We start from the raw sequence: 21,647 nt of genomic DNA on the forward strand, positions 1-21,647 counted from the left end.
TAATACTGGAGGATCTACTATATGGGTATAAAATGTGTAGTTCTTACCTGCCGGGCTTGTGGATGAACCTGTGCAGGCGAGCCTTCACCTCGTCGTAGGTGAGAAAAGCCATGTAGCCTGGATGTGTGACGGCTAGACTGTTCCAGTTCCTTAAAAGCGACGACCATGGCTACAAATACAAACACACACACACACACACTATTACATCAACTGTATGCAAGGGCTTAGACAAGAGTCAAAGAACCTAATCCCCAACGATAACGCATCCTATGCTTACATGCACTAAAATAAATAAATTGTATGGATTTGGTTGAAATCAGCGTTTTAAAACACAATTAGGTTTTTACCTTTTTTAAAATGAGCTTAATATTAAAAATAGAATTAACATATCTAAGATAAACCCCCTAAATATTTTTCTTTACTAAAAGGGCAACAAATTTAATACAAAGTGGCCAGAATATCAAATTAAATGTATTTTAAAAATTAAAAAACTATTTAAATGGCAGAAAAAATAATAATTTGTTGAACATTACAAAAGCCTGTGCTCGGGGCCTTGGCACAACATCCCCACTTTTGCCCTAAAAGTCCTCCTGTGTCTCAGGATTTACTCCCTGAATTTGTAAATCTGAACAAAAATGACAAATGATTTTGTGAAAATAAAATATCTTTCCAACCACTATAGTACTACCCTTGGTATCAACACTACCAATATCTGGATAGATCTGCCCTCCTCCTACGCGTATGACAGGCTGCTTCACAACAACAGACATTATATTATCTCTTTCTTTAGGTCTTGTCAATCTACTTCAGTTTTACTCAATTAAATTACACCCCCCTTTCCCCCCACGAAAAACGAAAATATGTTGCACCCCCGACTCTCTGCCGCAACTATAAATAGTATAATTTGTCTATAAAATTGTTATAAGTACACCTCTGCATAACATAGTATCCTTAACATCAAAGGAAAACAGAAATATATATGAACTTATTGTTTTTTTCAGATTTAAAAGTTATTTTATCTTTTTAATCCTTATACAAACTATAAACATTTTTTGAACAATTTGATACTGAAAAGAAATGTAACTCAATAAATTTCAAAATGGTCAAACATTAACTCAAGAGCACAATATATAAAACACTTTAACCTACCGTATTTTTCGGATCATAAGTCGCAGTTTTTTTCATAGTTTGGCCGGAGGTGCGACATATACTCCGGAGCGATTTATGTGTGAAATTATTAACACATTACCGTAAAATATCAAATAATATTATTCATCTCATTCGCGTAAGAGACGAAGCAAATGTCCGCAATCGTCACACACACGTCAACCAATAAGAATTTGGCGGGGGCGGGTCATGGCAGAAGTGCATTGTGGGTCATGGGATTACTGCTGCTACATCCGTAGCTATTAAAATGGATTATTTCAACATTGGCGGTAACTTATAAAAACTGAGAAGGGCTGAACTAAAATGGCACCGAAAAGGAAATCATATACTGCAGATTACAAGCCGGACGTAGTGAAATATGCAGCAGAAAACGGCAATCGAGCAGCAGAAAGAAAGGAAACGGCGCGTACCAGAGGCGACACCGGGGAGGAAGATTTCATGGGATTTAGCGATCGGGTGTGACAGATTGTTTGGTAAACGTATAGCATGTTCTATATGTTATAGTTATTTGAATGACTCTTGCCATGATGTGTTGCGTTAACATACCAGGCACGTTCTCAGTTGGTTATTTGTGCGTCATATGGCGTACACTTATTTAGCCTGTTGTTCACTATTCTTAATATATTTTAAATTGCATTTCAAATGTCTATTCTTGGTGTTGGATTTTATCAAATAAATTTCCCCCAAAAATGCGACTAATACTACAGTGCGACGTATATATGTTTTTTTCCTTCTTTATTGTGCATTTTCGGCCGGTGCGACGTATACTACGGAGCGACTTATAGTCCGAAAAATACAGTACAAAACTAAAAATGCACCAATTTCAGCTGTTTTTTTTTATCAAAACGAGTTCAGAATTAATGGCTACTATGAGCATGTTTTGTAGTGTTAGAAGCATCATACTGCATGATACTGATAAAGCACACGCACGCCCCCTGGTATCGCACTGTGCATCAGCCTGAATATTGGTTTGATGTATATATAAATTATAGTGTGCAGTTTTTTACTGAAATAAGGATTTTTCTCGAGGCTAGAATAAATTATTTCCGTTTACGTTGATTCTTAAAGGGAACTCTGCTTCACTATACAAACTTTTCGGTTGGCGAACCATGTTGAAGAACTAATTAAGTTCGTAGAGTGAGGGTCCCTTGTATACAGTAGGCTGCTAACCACTTATGTCAGTCGGGGGACCAAAAATAAATCAAGTATCAGGCAGAAGGGATCGGCTTTTGTGATCTGCATTGAAAGGCATTGATCAACATTGGCTGATCACATACTTTTTCGTGGAAATTGGCCAATACTGATTGGTGACCTATCGATACGCATCTCTGGTTAGCTCTGATCAGTAAGTTCTACCAAAGTTGGAAGCATACAAATGTGAAAAACAAAAGGTTAGTAGGAAATTGGGCTCAAACCTACTGGATTTAGTCATGAATTAGGGTGTGTGAGGCAAAATGTATGTTCCTAGAGTACATATTGACATGTTGAGTCCAGAGTGCATCATCTTCGTGGTCTACAAGGGTGTGATGGTCTGACCTGGAAGAGCCTGGTGAAGATGTCAAATTCAAAAACGGAGATGTAGTCGTTGCAGGTGAGGTCGATGGTGGACTTGAGGGCCATGGCCTCCAGGCCCGAGCTGATGGGATGGAACTCGTGCAAGGCCTGGCGGAACGTCCGCCACGGAACGATGGTCCTTTGTGCAGCGGGAAGACAGGTCAGGCATGCAGTAACACGACAACACCAGGTGGCGGCTGACACTCACTTGTCGCCGAAGGACCTCCTCCAGAACTCGGCGGCGTCGGCTTTGGTGATCCTAAAATTATCTCCCTGGAAGAGGCCGTTGGGGAAGATGGCTTTGAGCTCGGCCAGCATGTGGCTGAAGATGAGCGACAACTTGGTGAGGTTTCGCCTAAGCGGGACAAGACAAAACATGGATTGATAAAGAATGATGTTACATTCTAGAGCACAAGAGATGGACATTCTCCAGCAAGTTTCTCAGAGGAAATGACTGGACTTCTCCTAAAGAGGAAGGACCGACTTTCGCTCTGTGAAACACTTTGAGGACAAAAACAGAAAGTAGAAGTGGCATGATTTTGTCCTTTTTCTTTCTTTCCTGCAGACTCACTAGAATTATATTTTTGGAGCGATGTAAGCAAGTATCACATGTGCAGTGTGACCTGGAATAACCTTGTCAATAACGTTGACAGGCTATGGATACCTAGTACTCGTATGTGTGCGCTACCAATGTGGGTATGCTGTATATGCGGCGTATAGGGTGCCACGCTAGAGGGGGCCCCAAAGCGATAGGCAGGAAATTATTTCAAGTTGGCATTATCTGTACTTAACAGCTGTTTGTGCATGTGTAAATGAGATCATCAAGAACAGAACCACATCAGTGATTAGGCGCCTCCTGCCTCCTTGTCTCGCCCCTCTGTCTCGTGCAGCCGCGTATTGATGTGTGTTGGTCTTTTTTTAACTACATCAGCAGATACAACGCATTCACATATGATACCGGTATTTAGGATTAAAAAATAAATAATTTGTCAAGTAGATCAGTGTTTTTCAACCTTTTTTGAGCCAAGGCACATTTTTTGTGTTCAAAAAATCCGGAGGCACACCACCAGCAGAAATCATAAACTCAGTTGACAGTTAAAAGTCATTGTCGCAATTGTTGGATATGCCTTTAAACCATAACCAAGCATGCATCACTATAGCTCTTGTCTCAAAGTAGGTGTACTGTCACGACCTGTCATATGACGCCATGACTTATTTGGAGTTTTTTTGCTGTTTTCCTGTGTGTAGTGTTTTAGTTCTTGTCTTGCGCTCCTATTTTGGTGGCTTTTTCTCTTTTTTGGTATTTTCCTGTAGCAGTTTCATGTCTTCCTTTGAGCGATATTTCCCGCATCTACTTTGTTTTAGCAATCAAGAATATTTCAGTTGTTTTTATTCTTCTTTGTGGGGACATTGTTGATTGTCATGTCATGTTCGAATGTACATTGTGGACGCAGTCTTTGCTCCACAGTAAGTTTTTGTTGTCGTCCAGCATTCTGTTTTTGTTTACTTTGTAGCCAGTTCAGTTTTAGTTTCGTTCTGCATAGCCTTCCCTAAGCTTCAATGCCTTTTCTTAAGGGCATTTGCCTTTTGTTTATTTTTGGTTTAAGCATAAGACACATTTTTACCTGCTGATATAGAAGAGTATTACACGGTTACTCTGCCGAGCTCTAGACAGCACCGACACTCAACAACAACAACACATAATTTGCAGACTATAATTACTGGTTTGCAAAAATGTTTTTAACCCAAATATGTGAAATTAGATAATCTCCCACGGCACACCAGACTGTATCTCACGGCACACCGCGGCACAGTGGTTGAAAAACACTGAAGTAGATGGTAATAACCACTGCTCAAGCACCAGCCCCTTTGACCAGCATTCAAAATTCATTTAAGAATACAAATTACTTCCATTGTCAATAATTCTCTACAAATATATTTTGATCTCTGACAGGGCATTTATCAATCAGTTTATTGAGTATGTCATAGTCAGTCCTATATCATACATGTAGTACATAATAAACATACATATATCGAGAGAACAATCTCCTGCTCGATAACAATATTGTTTCACAAAAAAAAGAAAACTACGAAAAGAAAATCAAAATAAGACAAACATCTCAAAAAGGTAATGGGGAGAAGTATAAACTTTTTGAATCCCACCTCTTTTCTATAGTTGAACTTTAATGAATAACATCCCGTTTCCTCTGAACCGCATTTTATTACATTTATCTGGATTTACATAATTTGATTTGCTCAGATTAACGTGTTTACAATAAGTCAATATATCAAAGTACATTGATATTCACATTCAAAACAAGCCTAGACTTTACTATACCGAACAAAAATGCTAGATTTCTACAATTCCTAAAGTGCTCAATATTTGAACAGTGTTTGAGCTCGTCACTCGGGCTGTTACATATTTTCACCCCACAGACTGAGACACAAAAACTTCTCCTTGGGGTAAGTGCTAAAGCGTGTTTGTATTTTGCCGGTCCTCTGAGGTTGTACCCCACATCTCTTTCTATGGATAAACTTTGAATATTTGCAGGTAATTGATAACTTCTTGCTTTAAACGTTAAATGTTCTACCAAATCATAACATTAACAGTTTTGACCTTAAAAATAAGCTATTTGTGTGCTCCCTAAACCACACATTATGGATAATTCTAACTCCCCATTTTTGTAAGATTGTTAAAGGATGTATGTTGGTTTTATAATTATTTCACCAAAAATGTTAGTTCCTGTGGGAATTATTCCGCTGTCTGCGCAGCTGCTTTAAACGCAGCGCTCAAGGGGCTCTGATTTGCCTTTCAATTCCAATGCCTTCATGCTCAATGTTCCAAAGTTGCCTTGCAGAAAGTGCAGTGTGCTTCGTCTAAGTGTTTTCACGTCACAACAATCGGAAAGTCGGCCATGGTGGGGTAAAGCACAACAATATATTATATGTGAAAGAGACTGTTAGCAATAAAGCTAAAATGTTAACTTTTCCCAGTGTTTTCATCTGTTAAAGTTAAAGTTCAAGTACCAATGATTGTCACACACACACACACTAGTCAGACTTGATCAAACTCTCTGCACAAAGTTGTAATGAACACCGAGCACAGAGCTAAAAAGAATAAAGGCGATTATGGATAGCAAGCCTCAGACAGAATTTGGATGGGATGAATGTGGAAAACATTCATATTTGATTAGCTCATTTTGTATCCGGCATGTATTTCACGTTGACTACACTTTCACCTACTTTTAATTGTTTGCAAAAATATGGATAATAAGGACTAGTCATTACTTTTGCATGAGAAGATGACGTTCTTTGCTTTTCAGGCCCTCACCCAGTCACAAACCTTTATAGCTTTTAATGTCAGTTGCTGTACAAACTTGGACAAAAGCCTAACCTAAAATGATTGGAATAAATAATATAATGGAATGACAGTATTTTATTAGTTATATTGCTGTGAGTGTATTACTGTTAAGTCATTACACTACAAATAAATTAGCGTGTTCTTTTACTGTGTGATCGGGCTGCACGATTTTGGCCAAAAATAGGGTCACCACTTTGTGAACAAATGCGTGAGCAAATTGTCGAACAGTTTAAGAAAAAGATTTCTCAATGAACTATTGTAAGGAATTTAGGGATTTCACCATCTACGGTCCGTAATATCATTATAAGGTTCAGAGAATCTGGAGAAATTACTGCAACCAACATTGAATGCCCATGACCTTTGATTCCTCAGGCGGTACTGCATCAAAAAGCGACATCAGTGTGTAAAGGATATCACCACATGGGCTCAGGACCACTTCAGAAAATCACTGTCAGTAACTACAGTTGGTCGCTACATCTGTAAGTGCAAGTTAAAACTCTATGCAAAGCGAAAGCTATTTATCAACAACACCCAGAAACGCCGCCGGCTAAGATGGACTGATGCAAAGTTGAAAAATGTTCTGTGATCTAATGAGTCCACATTTCAAATTCCATCCATCCATTTTCTACCGCTTATTCCCTTTTGGGGTCGCAGGGGGCGCTGGAGCCTATCTCAGCTACAATCGGGCGGAAGGCGGGGTACACCCTGGACAAGTCGCCACCTCATCGCAGGGCCAACACAGATAGACAGACAACATTCACACTCACATTCACACACTAGGGCCAATTTAGTGTTGCCAATCAACCTATCCCCAGGTGCATGTTTTTGGAGGTGGGAGGAAGCCGGAGTACCCGGAGGGAACCCCAGTCACGGGGAGAACATGCAAACTCCACACAGAAAGATCCCGAGCCCGGGATTGAACCCAAGACTACTCAGGACCTTCGTATTGTGAGGCAGATGCACTAACCCCTCTTCCACCGTGCTGCCCACATTTCAAATTGTTTTTGAAAATTATAACTGCTGAATTAGACAAAAGTACTAGTGGAGATACGAGCCAGGAGGGAATAAGAGTATGCTGCAGAGTTTCTGCGTGATTGAAACAAGCAACAAACATAACATTCTGCGCCCTTTGCAGACGCTTATATGCACGCCCTGTGGTCTTCTGGAGGATCTCCGCTCACGCGACGAATACTTTGCCTGTTGTGACTGCTTGACTTTGATTAGTGAATAAATGCACAACGCAAAGACCTACTTTTATTTGAGTTTTAATGCATACCTTTAAATCGCTAAATATCTTAAAGTTGCAAAATTGACCACACAGAACCTTGCTGCTTCATTTTCTCAGGCAAAACCGGTGTTATGAAGCAGATTTACAATACATCCGCCATATTTCCATTGTAACTTGTTTATAAATGAAAACAAGCACTGAAACCCCCAATCCACATTTACTGATTAGTGTGTGTGTGCGTGCATGGCACACTCTCAGAACAAGGAGCAGCATAGCTTGGAGGCGCAAGACGAGAGGAACATCAATTTAACAATTTCCTTTTTTTTTTTTTTACATTGTCATAATTCAATAGTGATTACGATTTAAAATCAATTAATTCTGCATCCTACTGTGTATAATGGTAAGATTTCACAAGTGAACATCTCATATAGATCTTGTTCAGCAATTGGCGCCACTTTAGCCACATCCGCTCCTTTTAGGGGTTGGAGGGTGTTGTGCAGGTGTTAGTGGCATTTCAGCATTATTTGACACAGATTCTAGACTTTTTACTATTAGTTCAATTCACTTCCATCCCAATGTTTACAAACGCTGCCCTACACAATGGCTCCTCATCCAGGTCCTGACCAGTTTGCAACATCGATGAAAACACTATTTGTTTCCGTCCACCGGCTTCAATAATGAATGAACTCGTTTGTTCTACAGCCACAAATAGTTAAACTTGCACATACCATCTTACTCAAATAACTGGCCTTTGCTGTGGGCTTTCATAATATCCGCTGTAATACGCCGCTCACTCGTGCTTGATCAATTGTGAACGCGCTGCACAGGTACTTAAAGGGGATCTATGATGACAAAGCGTCAAATCATAAGGTTCATGCATTTTGGCATGAGCTTGCAGGCAGTTTAGAATGCCTATGCACGTGTGGTTTTGCAGTCTGGCTACGTTGTGATGTCACAGCGAGAGGGAAGCACTTATTTGGATTAGGTCAAGCTCTCAGCCAGAGAGAACACTTTCACATTCAAACATCTTCCAGACTGACTCAAACGGGTAGAAAAAGTGAACAAAATGTACGCAGGATTCACACTTAAATATCAAATACATATTATGAAGACCAAGAGAAAGTGTTTCAAATGTAAAATAAATTCATCATAGGTAGGGATGTCCCGATCCAGGTTTTTGCACTTCCGATCCGATACCGACCGATACCGATACTGGCCTATCCGAGCATGTATTAAAGTTTAAAGTTATTTAGCCTACTTAGTTGTCAGAATCATGTTGAAAAGGGTTTTAGTACTCTTGATAACAACTAGCCAGCTGAATTAGGGGAGTTTGAATAATACACAATGGTTGGTAACAAGAAACTGACCTGTTTATTCAAGGATAAACACAAAATAGACAAAATTATACATGACAAACAGAAATGGCATCATTGAACTAGGGCTGGGCGATATGGCCTTTTTTTAATATTGCGATATTTTAAGGCCATATTGCGATACACGATATATATCTCGATATTTTGCCTTAGCCTTGAATGAACACTTGATGCATATAATCACAGCAGTATGATGATTCTATGTGTTTTGATTGATTGATTGAGACTTTTATTAGTAGGTTGCACAGTGAAGTACATATTCCGTACAATTGACCACTAAATGGTAACACCCCAATAAGTTTTTACACTTGTTTAAGTCGGGGTCCACTTAAATTGATTCATGATACAGATATATACTATCAGATATATACTATCATCATAATACAGTCATCACACAAGATAATCGCATTGAATTATTTACATTATTTATAATCCGGGGTGTGGAGGGGGGCGCCTGATGTAAGTGTCAAAAAGACAGCCAAAAGAGTTTGATATGAGAATAAATCTAAAGTTAAAATATAGGGTAGAAATGATCACTAATTTTTTCAGACGGTGTTGATCTGGAAATTTTTGCCTCAGCATTTTGATGGTGTGGACGCGTGGCACCGAACGGAGATAAGCGTCTCGACAGACATTACAATATTTGAACAATGATGACGAAAACTGTTTTCTCTGTCGTGTCCGTGTGTCGAAAATTGTTATGCGTTTATTTTTTTATTTGATTTTGTGCGTGGCATATAATTGCTATGCGCACAGGCGAGCACCTTAGAGAGAACGTTGGTCACACGGCTGCGCTAGCATCACAGCTAACATTAGCCATGCTGCTACCTCTCTGCTCGGGGAGGACGTATACGTATGACGTGACAGTATGTGACGTATGACGTGTGTTAGAAGGTGCGCTCGCTGTCTGCAAGAGGGAGACACAGGAAAGAGTGAGAAGAGCCTGTCGTGTAATGCCAGCAGCTAAAAGCAACTGCGTGAGATTCCACAGACCTGTGGATGTGTTGAAGGTGTGCTGGAAAATGCGGAACGGAAATTACGGAGCAGCAGAAAAGTGGAATGTATTATTTAAATCGGTGCGTTGGAAAACACGGACCGGAGGTTTTCTTTAAACTGGATCTGGATCGGCATTTTCCCATGCCTTGCCGATACGCATTTTTTGGCAAATATCGGCGGCCGATATGATCCAAATATCGGATCGGGACATCCCTAGGTCCACTTTAATTCAGAGGTCTTCAAAGGGAGATTCTGGGCCCATTAGGGGTCTGCGGAGGTACTGCAAGGAAGTCATAACATTTTTGGTTGGTTAAACTTTTTTTTAAATATTTCAAACAGAGCACCGATTCATTTGTCTATCCCTTCAACAAGGAAGACCCACCCCTATTGCTGTAGTGCCAATCACGAGGCAGGTTCCCTTCTGATTGGACAAGAGTTCATTCCCAGCTAGCAGTTAGTTTATGTTTAAGTGTTTGGATCGGAAAAGTGCATAGTATAGTATGCCCTCCACCTCAAAAACCGCAGGTTAACAAAGTAGGGTTGTCCCAATCCGATATTGATATCTGTACGATATCAGCAAAAAAACAAGAATCGGCTTGCATATAATATCTCCAATACAGGCTCTGATACAAGCAGTTCTGCCGCGTGTTTACTTGTGTAAAGCTGGACATGCAGTTAATATCTAAATGTCCTCCAATAAGGAAACACATTTAATCTTTCCTTATGTTTTAGTGAAGTGATTTACAAAAGGTAGGCTGTAGACTACTAAGAACTAGCAGCTACACAACAGCTAAGCACACAATAGCACCTAAACTAGACATACAAACTGTATTTTTCGGTCATAAAGGCACACTTAAAATCATTTCATTTTCTCAAAAATCCCCATTGTGCCTTATAACCCTGCGGGCCTAATTTACTGATTAATTCTGGTTGTTTACCAACCTCGAAGCAATTTTATTTGGTACAAGGTGTAATTGGTGTGATAAGTAGATGGCAGTCACACATAAGAGATAAGTGTGGATCGCAACTTGACGCCTGTTCAATAAATGACACTAGCAAAGCAAGCTCAAAACTTTGCTGTTTTATTGAGAAGATAAAACATTACACGTGGCGCTCAAAAATCTGTCAAAATGTTTTAGTACGACTTTGGTAAACAACGATGGATTGGATTGTCAGCGCATTGCGGCTACCGTAGTCAGACGTTCTTCAACATACGGGTATTGTTATGGTTTGTGTATAAGGACCCTAAAATGCCACCTTTTGGTACATGCTGTTGTATATTTGGGATCTGCATAGATCCTGAAAGTTTGCGCGCGTCTGCCACTGTAGTCCGCGCCGTAGTCAATAAGATCTTTTTTTTCTATCCTCTTGCTGTACAGCATCCATCCATCCATCCATCTAACTTATATCGGTCAGTAGTCTTGATATGGAAGCACTAAAAACTGGTACAACAAAAATGACAGGGAGAAGACGCTGTCGAAGTGGAGCCACGTAAATAAGACTGGCCAAAAAAGGAGACAGTCAGAGAGTGGCTTGAAGGTGGTCTGTAAAATGTGATCTATGCAACATTTTAACCAAAGAACCACCATTACATTAGTTATGTAGACCACAATGAAGTGTTTAAAATGTAGAAAATGTAGATTACCACAATGTGTGAATGTAGACTGAATGAACGAGCAGTTCTCACTTCTGTTAATCGCTCTGAGTGTCTAGAAAAAAGTGCGCTATAAATCTAATCCATTATTATAACTAAATCTGTCAAGGTTAGTATTTTTGTATACTTACCATTGTTCTGAGCAATTTCACTTGATCAAATAATTATAATTCCTGCTGATATCGTATTAGATTAATATCAGTATTAGCCAATACTCAAAGCTAGAATATCCATATCTTATCAGAAGTGAAAAAGAGACCCCTAATAATAACAAGGCACCTTTAGGACCAGTTTAATTTATAACACAATTTTACACAAGATATACATGTAGGGTGTCCCCGCTACATCTCGCCAACCGCTTATTTTATTTATATTTTATTTTTACATATATTTATCATGTTTTATGCTGTTTTTTTAGATGGCGTTAATTTTAGTTATTCTCCAGTGTGGACGCCTCAAAGGTGGTGATTTTTCCTCAAATCATCAGTGCCATGCCATATTTTGTTTTTGCTTTGTTATTGTAAACAGTGCTGTGTGCATGTTTTCTTCTCTTCCTTTATTTATTTTTTTGTACAGCACTTTGTGTTTACCACTTGCCTGAGTATGAAAAGTGCTATATAAGTAAAGATTGATTTGATTTGGGGGTTCTTAGCCTGGATAACGTTGAAGACCCCTGCTTGAATTAGTTCAGTTTCATAGTTATGAATAGCGCCCTAAAAACAAATCATTTAAAAGTGAGACAGAAGTTTATAGATTTATTTTAAATAAGCATTAAGACCTGTTATGGCTGTATTCAAGACATTTTAAGGCCTTAAATTAAAATGATTGGATTTAGACTTTTTAAGACCCTATGGGTACCTGGCAAGAACAAATAGTTTTCTTGTCAGACAACTGTTTCTTTGTAATCCATAAAATAACACTGTGATACAGCATCTTTCCATGGCTTTACCTTGGCTGGGAGTTCTCCTCGAACATCCTCTCCTTGGCCTCCTTGAAGAGGCTCATGGTCTGCTTGGTCTTGTTGGTCAGGTTCTCCATAACCACGCGAAAGTACTCGTTCTCGCCGAGGATCTCCATGCGGCTCTCGTAGCGCGACAGTACCGTGCGCAGGTGCTGGTAGGTGTCCGGCAGCAGGTCCAGGATGTAGGGCGGGCTGTTCTTGAGGGCCACCTTGGGGTTCTGGCACAAACGCACCACCTTGGATGAAAGAGAGAGGATAAAGGCTACTAATGGATGTCTTTGTCTGCTTTAAAGTGACTTCCAAAAGTTTTTCTGTCGTTCTTCATGAGCGGTCCCGATAGGACCTTTTTGAATAGGTGGAAAATAATCCACCAAGTCAAAAAACAGCACATTCTATGACTGCAAAGCTGTAGTTGCAAAACCAACTTTTTTTTACCCATTGGGGCCTGTTTTTGTGTATTTGGGATCCCTAGAAATCCCGAAAATGTGAAATCAAACCACGGAGACATGGCATAGATGTTTATAAAACTATTTTGTCTTCTTTCATACTTGCTCTTGACGAGTCGTTTTTAAATTTGAGTAGCTAGTGACGTATTTGTCCCTGGTTATGTCAGCGGATACATCCACATATTGTAAAGCTTTACCAAGTCCGCCATTGTAGCCCAAAGTTGTAGTCAATAAGATTATTTTTCTCTATTCTTGCTGTGAGGCAGGCTGGCTCATACATGCAATTGCATCCTCCGTTGTTGCCATTTCTACCAGGTAGCGTATAGTTCTAAGTTGGGCTGGACAATTAATCAAATGTGTATTTCGATTTTGGCTTCTCACAATCATAAAATATAGTAAAAAAAACAAAAACAAATAATGGATTGGGCAACGCGCATGCAAATTCCTAAGCTTGCAACGATGAAATAGGTGTAATCACGTCTACTAAAACAGTGGTTCTCAAACTTTTCCCACCAAGTACCACCTCAGAAAGCACTTGGCACTCCATGTACCACCATTAAAATACAGTAGCATAGTAGACCTAAATATTCATTAAAAACAAGGCAGAGGTTTTATTTAACAAGTATATTTAATATTTTTAGCCACCGTAACATTACACACAGAACAGTAATACTGTGTTTGAATATAGGAAAATAAAATCAGGGGATAAGATATTTTGTTCATTTTATTTATATAGCAACGGAATGGGTCCTATGTTATGTTATGTTCCACTTGTAGTTTATTCAATGTTTAACAGATGTTGTGGTTTACCTGTTAAATGCATCTTGTTTTGTGCAGCCTTCTCTACTAATGTTTTTCTTTGTTTACATGTGTTCTGTGTGTTTTTGATTGGCTGGGAAAGGCCGCATAATGAGGATACATTTGGTTGTCACGCGTGTTGAGTGATACAAATGGAGTAAGACAGTTCTGTTTGTGTGTTGAGTGTTTCATTTGCCGTCGACTAGTACCTACTAGGGATGTCCCGATCCGATATTTGGATCGGATCGGCCGCCGATATTTGCCAAAAAATGCGTATCGGCAAGGCATGGGAAAATGCCGATCCAGATCCAGTTTTTAAAAAAACTCCGGTCCGTGTTTTCCAACGCACCTATCTAAATAATACATTCCACTTTTCTGCTGCTCCCTAATTTCCGTTCCGCATTTTCCAGCACACCTTCAACACATCCACAGGCCTGTGGATTCTCACGCAGTTGCTTTTAGCTGCTGGCATTACACGACAGGCTCTTCTCACTCTTTCCTGTGTCTTCCTCTCACAGACAGCAAGCGCACCTTCTTACACACGTCACATACTGTCACGTCATACGTCACATACGTATACGTCATACGTCACATACGTATACGTCCTCCCCGAGCAGAGAGGTAGCATGGCTAACGTTAGCTGTGATGCTAGCGCAGCCGTGCTAGCAACGCTCCCTCTAAGGTTCGCGCCTGTGCAATTGCGCACGGCAAATCTATGCCACGCACAAAATCAAATAAAAAAATAAGCGCATAACAATTTTCGACACACGGACACGACAGAGAAAACAGTTTTCGTCATCATTGTTCAAATATTGTAACGTCTGTCGAGACGCTTATCTCCATTCAGTGCCACACGCCCACACCATCAAAATGCCGAGGCAAACATTTCCAGATCAACACCGTATGAAAAAATTAGTGATTTTCTTTAGTTGTGATTTCCTTCTCTGCATAAAAGTTTAAAAGTAGCATATATTAATGCAGTATGAAGAAGAATGTTTTAATGTAGACACATAGAATCATCATACTGCTGTGATTATATGCATCAAGTGTTCATTCAAGGATAAGGCAAAATATCCACATATATATGGTGTATCGTGACATGGACTAAACATATCCACATATATATGGTGTATCGTGACATGGACTAAACATATCCACATATATATGGTGTATCGTGACATGGCCTTAAAATATGGCAATATTAAAAAAAGGCCATATCGCCCAGCCCTAGTTCAATGATGCCATTTCTGTTTGTCATGTATAATTTTGTCTATTTTGTGTTTATCCTTGAATAAACAGGTCAGTTTCTTGTTACCAACCATTGTGTATTATTCAAACTCCCCTAATTCAGCTGGCTAGTTGTTATCAAGAGTACTAAAACCCTTTTCAACATGATTCTGACAACTAAGTAGGCTAAATAACTTTAAACTTCAATACATGCTCGGATAGGCCAGTATCGATATCGGATCGGAAGTGCAAAAACAATATCGGTATCGGATCGGAAGTGCAAAAACCTGGATCGGGACATCCCTAGTACCTACAGTAGTCGCATTGCAACAACTTCCGTTAAAGGTAGATAAACCTTTGATAATGGCTCGAGTCACGTCATTACAATATTTCATTAAGTGATTCTTTGGCGTACCACAAAATGGAACCCTGCAGTTTGAGAATCACTCTGCTCGACGTTTGGAATCTCACCAATAATCACTAAACTCAACTAAAAAATTAAGGCCATATGATTTCCACATTATTGTAACGACGGGTGGAATCACAGAATTGACAATGTAAAAGAAACACAAAATATTCCGAAATACTCAATCGCTTCAGCCTGAACTAAACAAAGTCGAGAGGGGCACTTGAAACACCATCTAAACTACAAAGTTAAAGCTAACAAGAACAATCTTTATTCCCACAACAAATCTTATCTGCTTGTGTTGTTGTGAACGACATCAGCGATGTAAGAGCAGAAGACAGCAGTCGCAACTTTTTTTTTTTTTTTTTTAAACAGCTATAAGTCGTCAGCATGAAACTCAGAACAGCACACTTCACAATAAAAGCACTATGCGCAACATCCCGTCTGACCGCGCTAACAAAATAAAGGTTTCAAAAAAGTACCTTGCACAAGCATGATGTACTTAAAACAATTAATACATTTACAAAATGATTATGCTTTGACCTAAAATACTGGTCTTTTGTAGGTTTAGATCAGGGGGTGTGGTTGTAAGTTTGTAAAGCCCTTTGAGACATTTGTGATTAAGGGCTATATAAATACATTTTGATTGATTTTATACAATTATATTAATGACACGAAAAGCACATACTCCATGATAGTAAAATAAGTGGAATAATAAAAAAAAAATTAAAAATACATATTTTTTGTTTTTTCATATTTGTTTTAGTGGTATGATAAATACTCACATTTTCTAGTAATTAATAATTGTGGTATTAATCAGGATTTCAATATCAATCAAAAGAATTGTGATTATTAATTTTGCCATAGGCAGCACGGTGTCAGAGGGGTTAGTGCATCTGCCTCACAATACGAAGGTCCTGAGTAGTCCTGAGTTCAATCCCGGGCTCGGGATCTTTCTGTGTGGAGTTTGCATGTTCTCCCTGTGACTGTGTGGGTTCCCTCCGGGTACTCCAGCTTCCTCCCACCTCCAAAGATATGCACCTGGGGATAAGTTGATTGGCAACACTAAATTGGCACTAGTGTGTGAATGTTGTCGGTCTATCTGTGTTGGCCCTGCGATGAGGTGACTTGTCCAGGGTGTACCCCGCCTTCCGCCCCAATTCAGCTGAGATAGGCTCCAGCGACCCCCAAAAGGGACAAGCGGTAGAAAATGGCTGGATGGATGGGAATTTTGCCATAACCGTCCTGGCATAGTTATTTCTAAGTTATATCTGTCAGTAGCCTTGATATGGAAGCGCTAAAAACTACAACACGTCTGACGGGGTTTACATGCAGTCAAAGTGGAGGCACGTAAATAGGACCGCCCACAAAATGGCTCATTCTGAAGAGAAGGTTAGAAAGCATCTTGAAGATGGTCTGTAAAACATAATCTATGCAAAATTCTGACCAAAGAACCACCATTACATGTTATGTAGACCACAAGTAGGTATTTTAAATGTAAAAAAAAACCCATCATAACAGGGCCCCTTTAAGCACCACAATGAGGTTTTGAGTCTGACGTGGACTCACATGATTTTGGCAGTACACGGTAATTGTTTTGTTGCACTGATGTGGGCGAAGTAACCACAACGTTTCATTCTGAAAATTGCCCGGCTTAATTTTTTTTAATGTGTTGTACTTTTTGTCCAGTCAGCCTAATCCGTATGAAATGGCTGCGGATTTGCTCCAACATCCAGTAAAAATAGAAGCCTTGCGGTCCGAACCATCTTGGTGTCCACTGTTGCAGCTGGTGGAAGTTGACACAATGACGAGTCTGGAAACCTGCCTCGTTTCTGCGGCAGTACCGAACATGCACTCGGTGGCATTTAGGGTTTAGGGATTTATAGCTTGTTGTTGTTAGAACTGCGGTTCTGTGTTATTCCTGTGCATGACATGTCTGTTGTCAGTGAATACACATTGATGCAAAGGATTTCCTCCTCATGTATTTCTATTTATAACAGGGGAAAAATATAAATGAAGTTATCAGCGACAAATTGACGTTGACTTGACCATCCTCACGTTTGAGTCGACTTTAAAGAATCTCAAGTCCTGCAACCCCTACCCCAAAGTACATTTATGCACATAATAAAGAGAAGTCAAAGCAACAGACAGCGAATTCATGCAATAGATGATAGGCAGCAACTTCAGGAACGAGGAGAGCGAGAAATTTAACACTTATTTTTGATTACTCAGCTTTGTTGGCTGCTGCTATGCATCGCCTGGTTGGCTTGCATTTGGCGAGAGTTTTGCTCACTTGGGGCCCTCGTCTCCAATTTGCGCTAAAGTGTTTTTTACGCGCATTTCTCCTATCCCTATTCTACCATCCAGAATGAATAATAATCCATAGATACAACTTTGTTTACTTGTTATTATAACCACCCTGATGTTATTTTCTTGAAGTTATTCGACAGCTGCTTGTTCGTGTTTTGTGTGTGTGAGCTGACAGTATCTACCAAACATTCATTGATAGACACTACATTATACAGTATATGTACAGCACAGACCAAAAGTTTAGACACACAACCTTCTCATTCAATGTGTTTTCTTTATTTTCATGACTATTTACATTGTAGATTGTCACTGAAGGCATCAAAACTATGAATGAACACGTGGAGTTCTGTAAATAGTCATGAAAATAAAGAAAATACATTGAATGAGAAGGTGTGTCCAAACTTACTCACATAGTTTAATGATCACGGTCAAACCGAAATCGTATGCATTTAACGGCCCAGAATGGCTAAACGCAGCAGATCACATGCAGTCGCTTTGCAGTTCACGTCGTGGTCGCACACTTCTGCTGTTCTATTAACACAAACAGACACAGAAGGTAAACGATGTGCATTTTGATTTTTGGTTGGTAATTCAGAGTGGCATGATGGTCATTTTATCCTCATCTCAATGACTGTTTCCAGGTGTCTCATTAGAAGTGATCAGAATAGATTTTCTGGAATGGGATGTTTATATATTTTCATATCGTTTAGTCATAATCCTCCCAAAGGGTCAAAAACAATGTGCCACAAACAACCCTCTTTTTAACAATCCAAATCTCCTACTCTATTAAAAAAAAATTAAATTATGATGATGAAAATATGAAAAGATATGCTTTGAAGTAAATTATTGTTTCCATATATATATAGTACAGGCCAAAAGTTTGGATACACATTCTCATTCAATGCGTTTTCTTCATTTTCATGACATTGTAGATTGTCACTGAAGGCATCAAAACTATGAATGAACACATGTGGAGTTATGTACAAAAAGGTGAAATAACTGAAAACATGTTTTATATTCTACTTTCTTCAATATGCTCTGCTTACTGCTTTGCACACTCTTGGCATTCTCTCGATGAGCTTCAAGCACACCTGTGAAGTGAAAACCATTTCAGGTGACTACCTCTTGAAGCTCATGGAGAGAATGCCAAGAGTGTGCGAAAAAGTAATCAGAGCAAAGTGGCTATTTTGAAGAAAGTAGAATATAAAACATGTTTTCAGTTATTCCAACATTTTTTGTTAAGTACATAACTCCACATGTGTTCATTCATAGTTTTGATGCCTTCAGTGACAATCTGCAATGTAAATAGTCATGAAAATAAAGAAAACACATTGAATGAGAAGGTGTGTCCAAACGTTTGGCCTGTACTGTATGTGTAAGAAATAGCAAGTGTTGAAGGACAGGAAATGACGTGTATGCTGTGCTGTATTTGCATAGATGTTACTTACATTGCATACATTTTTTTACGTGAGTGAGTTGAAAAATATTGATAGACAGATCCACACTAATGTTCCGGTCTCCTCTACTTAACAGCCATAAAAAGATTAGAACAATCCTCAACATATTACACTAATATAGATATATATATGCAACTTTGTATTCACGTAAAAAAAAAAAAAAAAAATTTAAAAGGTGTGGCAGCTTTTATTTTGGAAAGTAGTAGTAGTAGTAGTAGGGACTTGTTCGTTTACATCATTCAGTCATCTTTCTTTGTTTTTACTTTATCGAACTGCGCATGCAAGTGACATCAAGGCCACATTAGGGCCAAATTGGGGCCTGTGCGCATCTACACTGGAGTCTAATAAAGATCAAATTTGACTTGTAAACTCAACGGTCAGCTGGGAAAAAATCAGATTTCGAAAAAATCACATTTGGTCCACTTCGGTCTTCAGTGTAATCTGATGCGAAAATATCAGATTTGAAGCACTTTGGCATGTTTGGGCTGGCAAAAAAATATCGGATCTGTGACGCATCAGATTTGGTGTCCAGTGCAAAAAAGGCCTGGGTTGGAGTTGGAAAATTCGGAATTGCATTCAAATTGACATTAAGAAATTTGATACAGGTCACATATGGGCAAAAAAAAAATCCGAAACCGACCTACTATTATTGCATGTTCTCTCCATCTAGCGTCTAAAACAGGCTTCTTCTTTTATTCAACAATTAAAGTAGGTGAGCCTCTTTTGTGGAAACCTTGACTAATGAAATGCAATTAGCTTTGTTTACAAGCTATCAAAGTGCTGACTGGGTAGCAGAAAGTTGCACAATCTTTGTTTTTAGTTGGAAGCAACATGCCAGTGGAAGACAATTAAGACGATAATGCGATTGAGAGGATTATCAGGACACAAGTTAAGTACAGTAGATAAGGTTGTATTTTTGCTTTATCCTTCACTTTAACCGTGAGTAAATAATGCACTACTGACCTCATAAGTACGAAGGAGAAAGAGATGATATGGCATTATCTGCTCACAGATGCCACCTGGTGGTTGTTTGAGCACACTGCAGCTAGTCCTGGCTAGTCCCATTCCTTAATGCTTCGGTCGCATGCAGGGTTCTCACAGGAATGAGGCACAAATACAACCTTATCCTAATCATTAAGGTAAGGTGTTAAAGCAAAGGCACATTTTTTTCCTTAAAAAAAATACGGAGGCCCACCACCAGCAGAGAACGTTAAAAAATTAAACTCCACCAGGTTGTTGTTCTTTATTTTGAGTTTGTTGTTGTTTTCCTGTGTGTGTGTTTTAGTTCCTGTCTTGCGCTGTTATTTTGGTGGCCCTTCCTGCTTTGTTGGCGTTTTCCTGTAGCAGCTTCACGCCTTCCTTCGAGTGCTATTGCCTGACCTACTTTCTATTGGCAAACAAGACTATTTCGGTTGTGCGGACGCTTTCCTTCTTTGAGGGAACATTGTTGATTGTCACGTCATGTACGGGTGTACTTTGTGGATGCCGTCTCTGCTCCACACGCTGTAAGTCTTTGCTGTCGTCCAGCATTCTGTTTTTGTATACTTTGTAGCCAGTTCAGTTTTACTTTTGTTTTGCATAGCCATGCCTATGCTTCAGTGCCTTTTCCTTTACCTTTTGTTCATTTTTGGTTTAAGCGTTTTTTACCTGCACGCCGTCTCCCGCTGTGCTTTGCATATTGGATCACGACAAACCAGAGGTGGGTAGTAACGCGCTACATTTACTCCGTTACATCTACTTGAGTAACTTTTGGGATAAATTGTACTTCTAAGATTAGTTTTAATGCAACATACTTTTACTTGAGTATATTTATAGAGAAGAAACGCTACTTTTACTCTGCTCCATTTATCTACATTCAGCTCGCTACTCGCTACTGATTTTTATCGATCGTTAATGCACGCTTTGTTTGTTTTGGTTCGTCAGACAGACCTTCAAAGTAGGATCTATCGCATGCCTGCGTTTCACCAATCAAATGCAGTCACTGGTGACGTTTGACTCCGTTTCACCAATCAAACAGAGCCAGGCGGTCACATGCGGCAAACAACAAGCTTAAGCTTACATGAACTCAACGTCAAATTTGAGGAAGCACATCGCGGTAAGTAACGTTAGTAGATATTTTGGCTGTCACCGTAGGCTGATGTTAACTTCCCTGCTATGAATCACTGTCAAATGTACATCGTGTGGGGACATTTATTAACGCACTGCAGCGTCATAGCGACACACACACCAATCAGACGTGCACAGTGTGTTTACCATGAATTGATTTACGTGGACCCCGACTTAAACAAGTTGAAAAACTTATTCGGGTGTTACCATTTAGTGGTCAAGTACGGAATATGTACTGTACTGTGCAATCTACTAATACAAGTTTCAATCAATCAATCAATCAATCAATCAATCAATCAATCAATCAATGTTCCCAGGTGCAGCCCACACCTATCAGTTTATGGTTTGTGTAAAGGTGAACTTGTTATTTTCCTTTGTAATCTTTGCCTACTGAGCCTATGGTGCTGTTAAGTTATTGTGGCTCAATTTGCCTTAATTTTTTTTTATGTTAATGTATATTATTTAATATATATTATTGTTTTAGTTGCTTAAGAGATAGTCCTGGCTCTGAATTTGCACATTGCTATTTTTTTGTTTTGTGCATTATTTGTTGCCGTCATTAAACGAACAAGTTACTCAGTACTTGAGTAGTTTTTTCACAAC

At 39.3% G+C, this 21,647-nt stretch overlaps 1 protein-coding gene across 1 annotated transcript in view; it reads right to left on the minus strand.

The window, feature by feature from the left end:
• The window catches only part of LOC133607835 (E3 ubiquitin-protein ligase CBL-like), a 39,464-nt gene that overhangs the window by 15,652 nt on the left and 2,165 nt on the right, over positions 1-21,647 (minus strand). The window contains exons 2-5 of the mRNA XM_061962833.2: positions 12,283-12,530; positions 2,930-3,076; positions 2,704-2,860; positions 48-169 (exon numbers count right to left, since the gene is read on the minus strand). Of these exons, the coding sequence (XP_061818817.2) occupies positions 48-169; positions 2,704-2,860; positions 2,930-3,076; positions 12,283-12,530 (674 nt within the window). The remainder of the gene's footprint in view (positions 1-47; positions 170-2,703; positions 2,861-2,929; positions 3,077-12,282; positions 12,531-21,647) is intronic.

This window comes from Nerophis lumbriciformis, linkage group LG09 (genome assembly GCF_033978685.3).
Source record: "Nerophis lumbriciformis linkage group LG09, RoL_Nlum_v2.1, whole genome shotgun sequence".
In the NCBI taxonomy this organism is placed as follows: Eukaryota; Metazoa; Chordata; class Actinopteri; order Syngnathiformes; family Syngnathidae; genus Nerophis; species Nerophis lumbriciformis.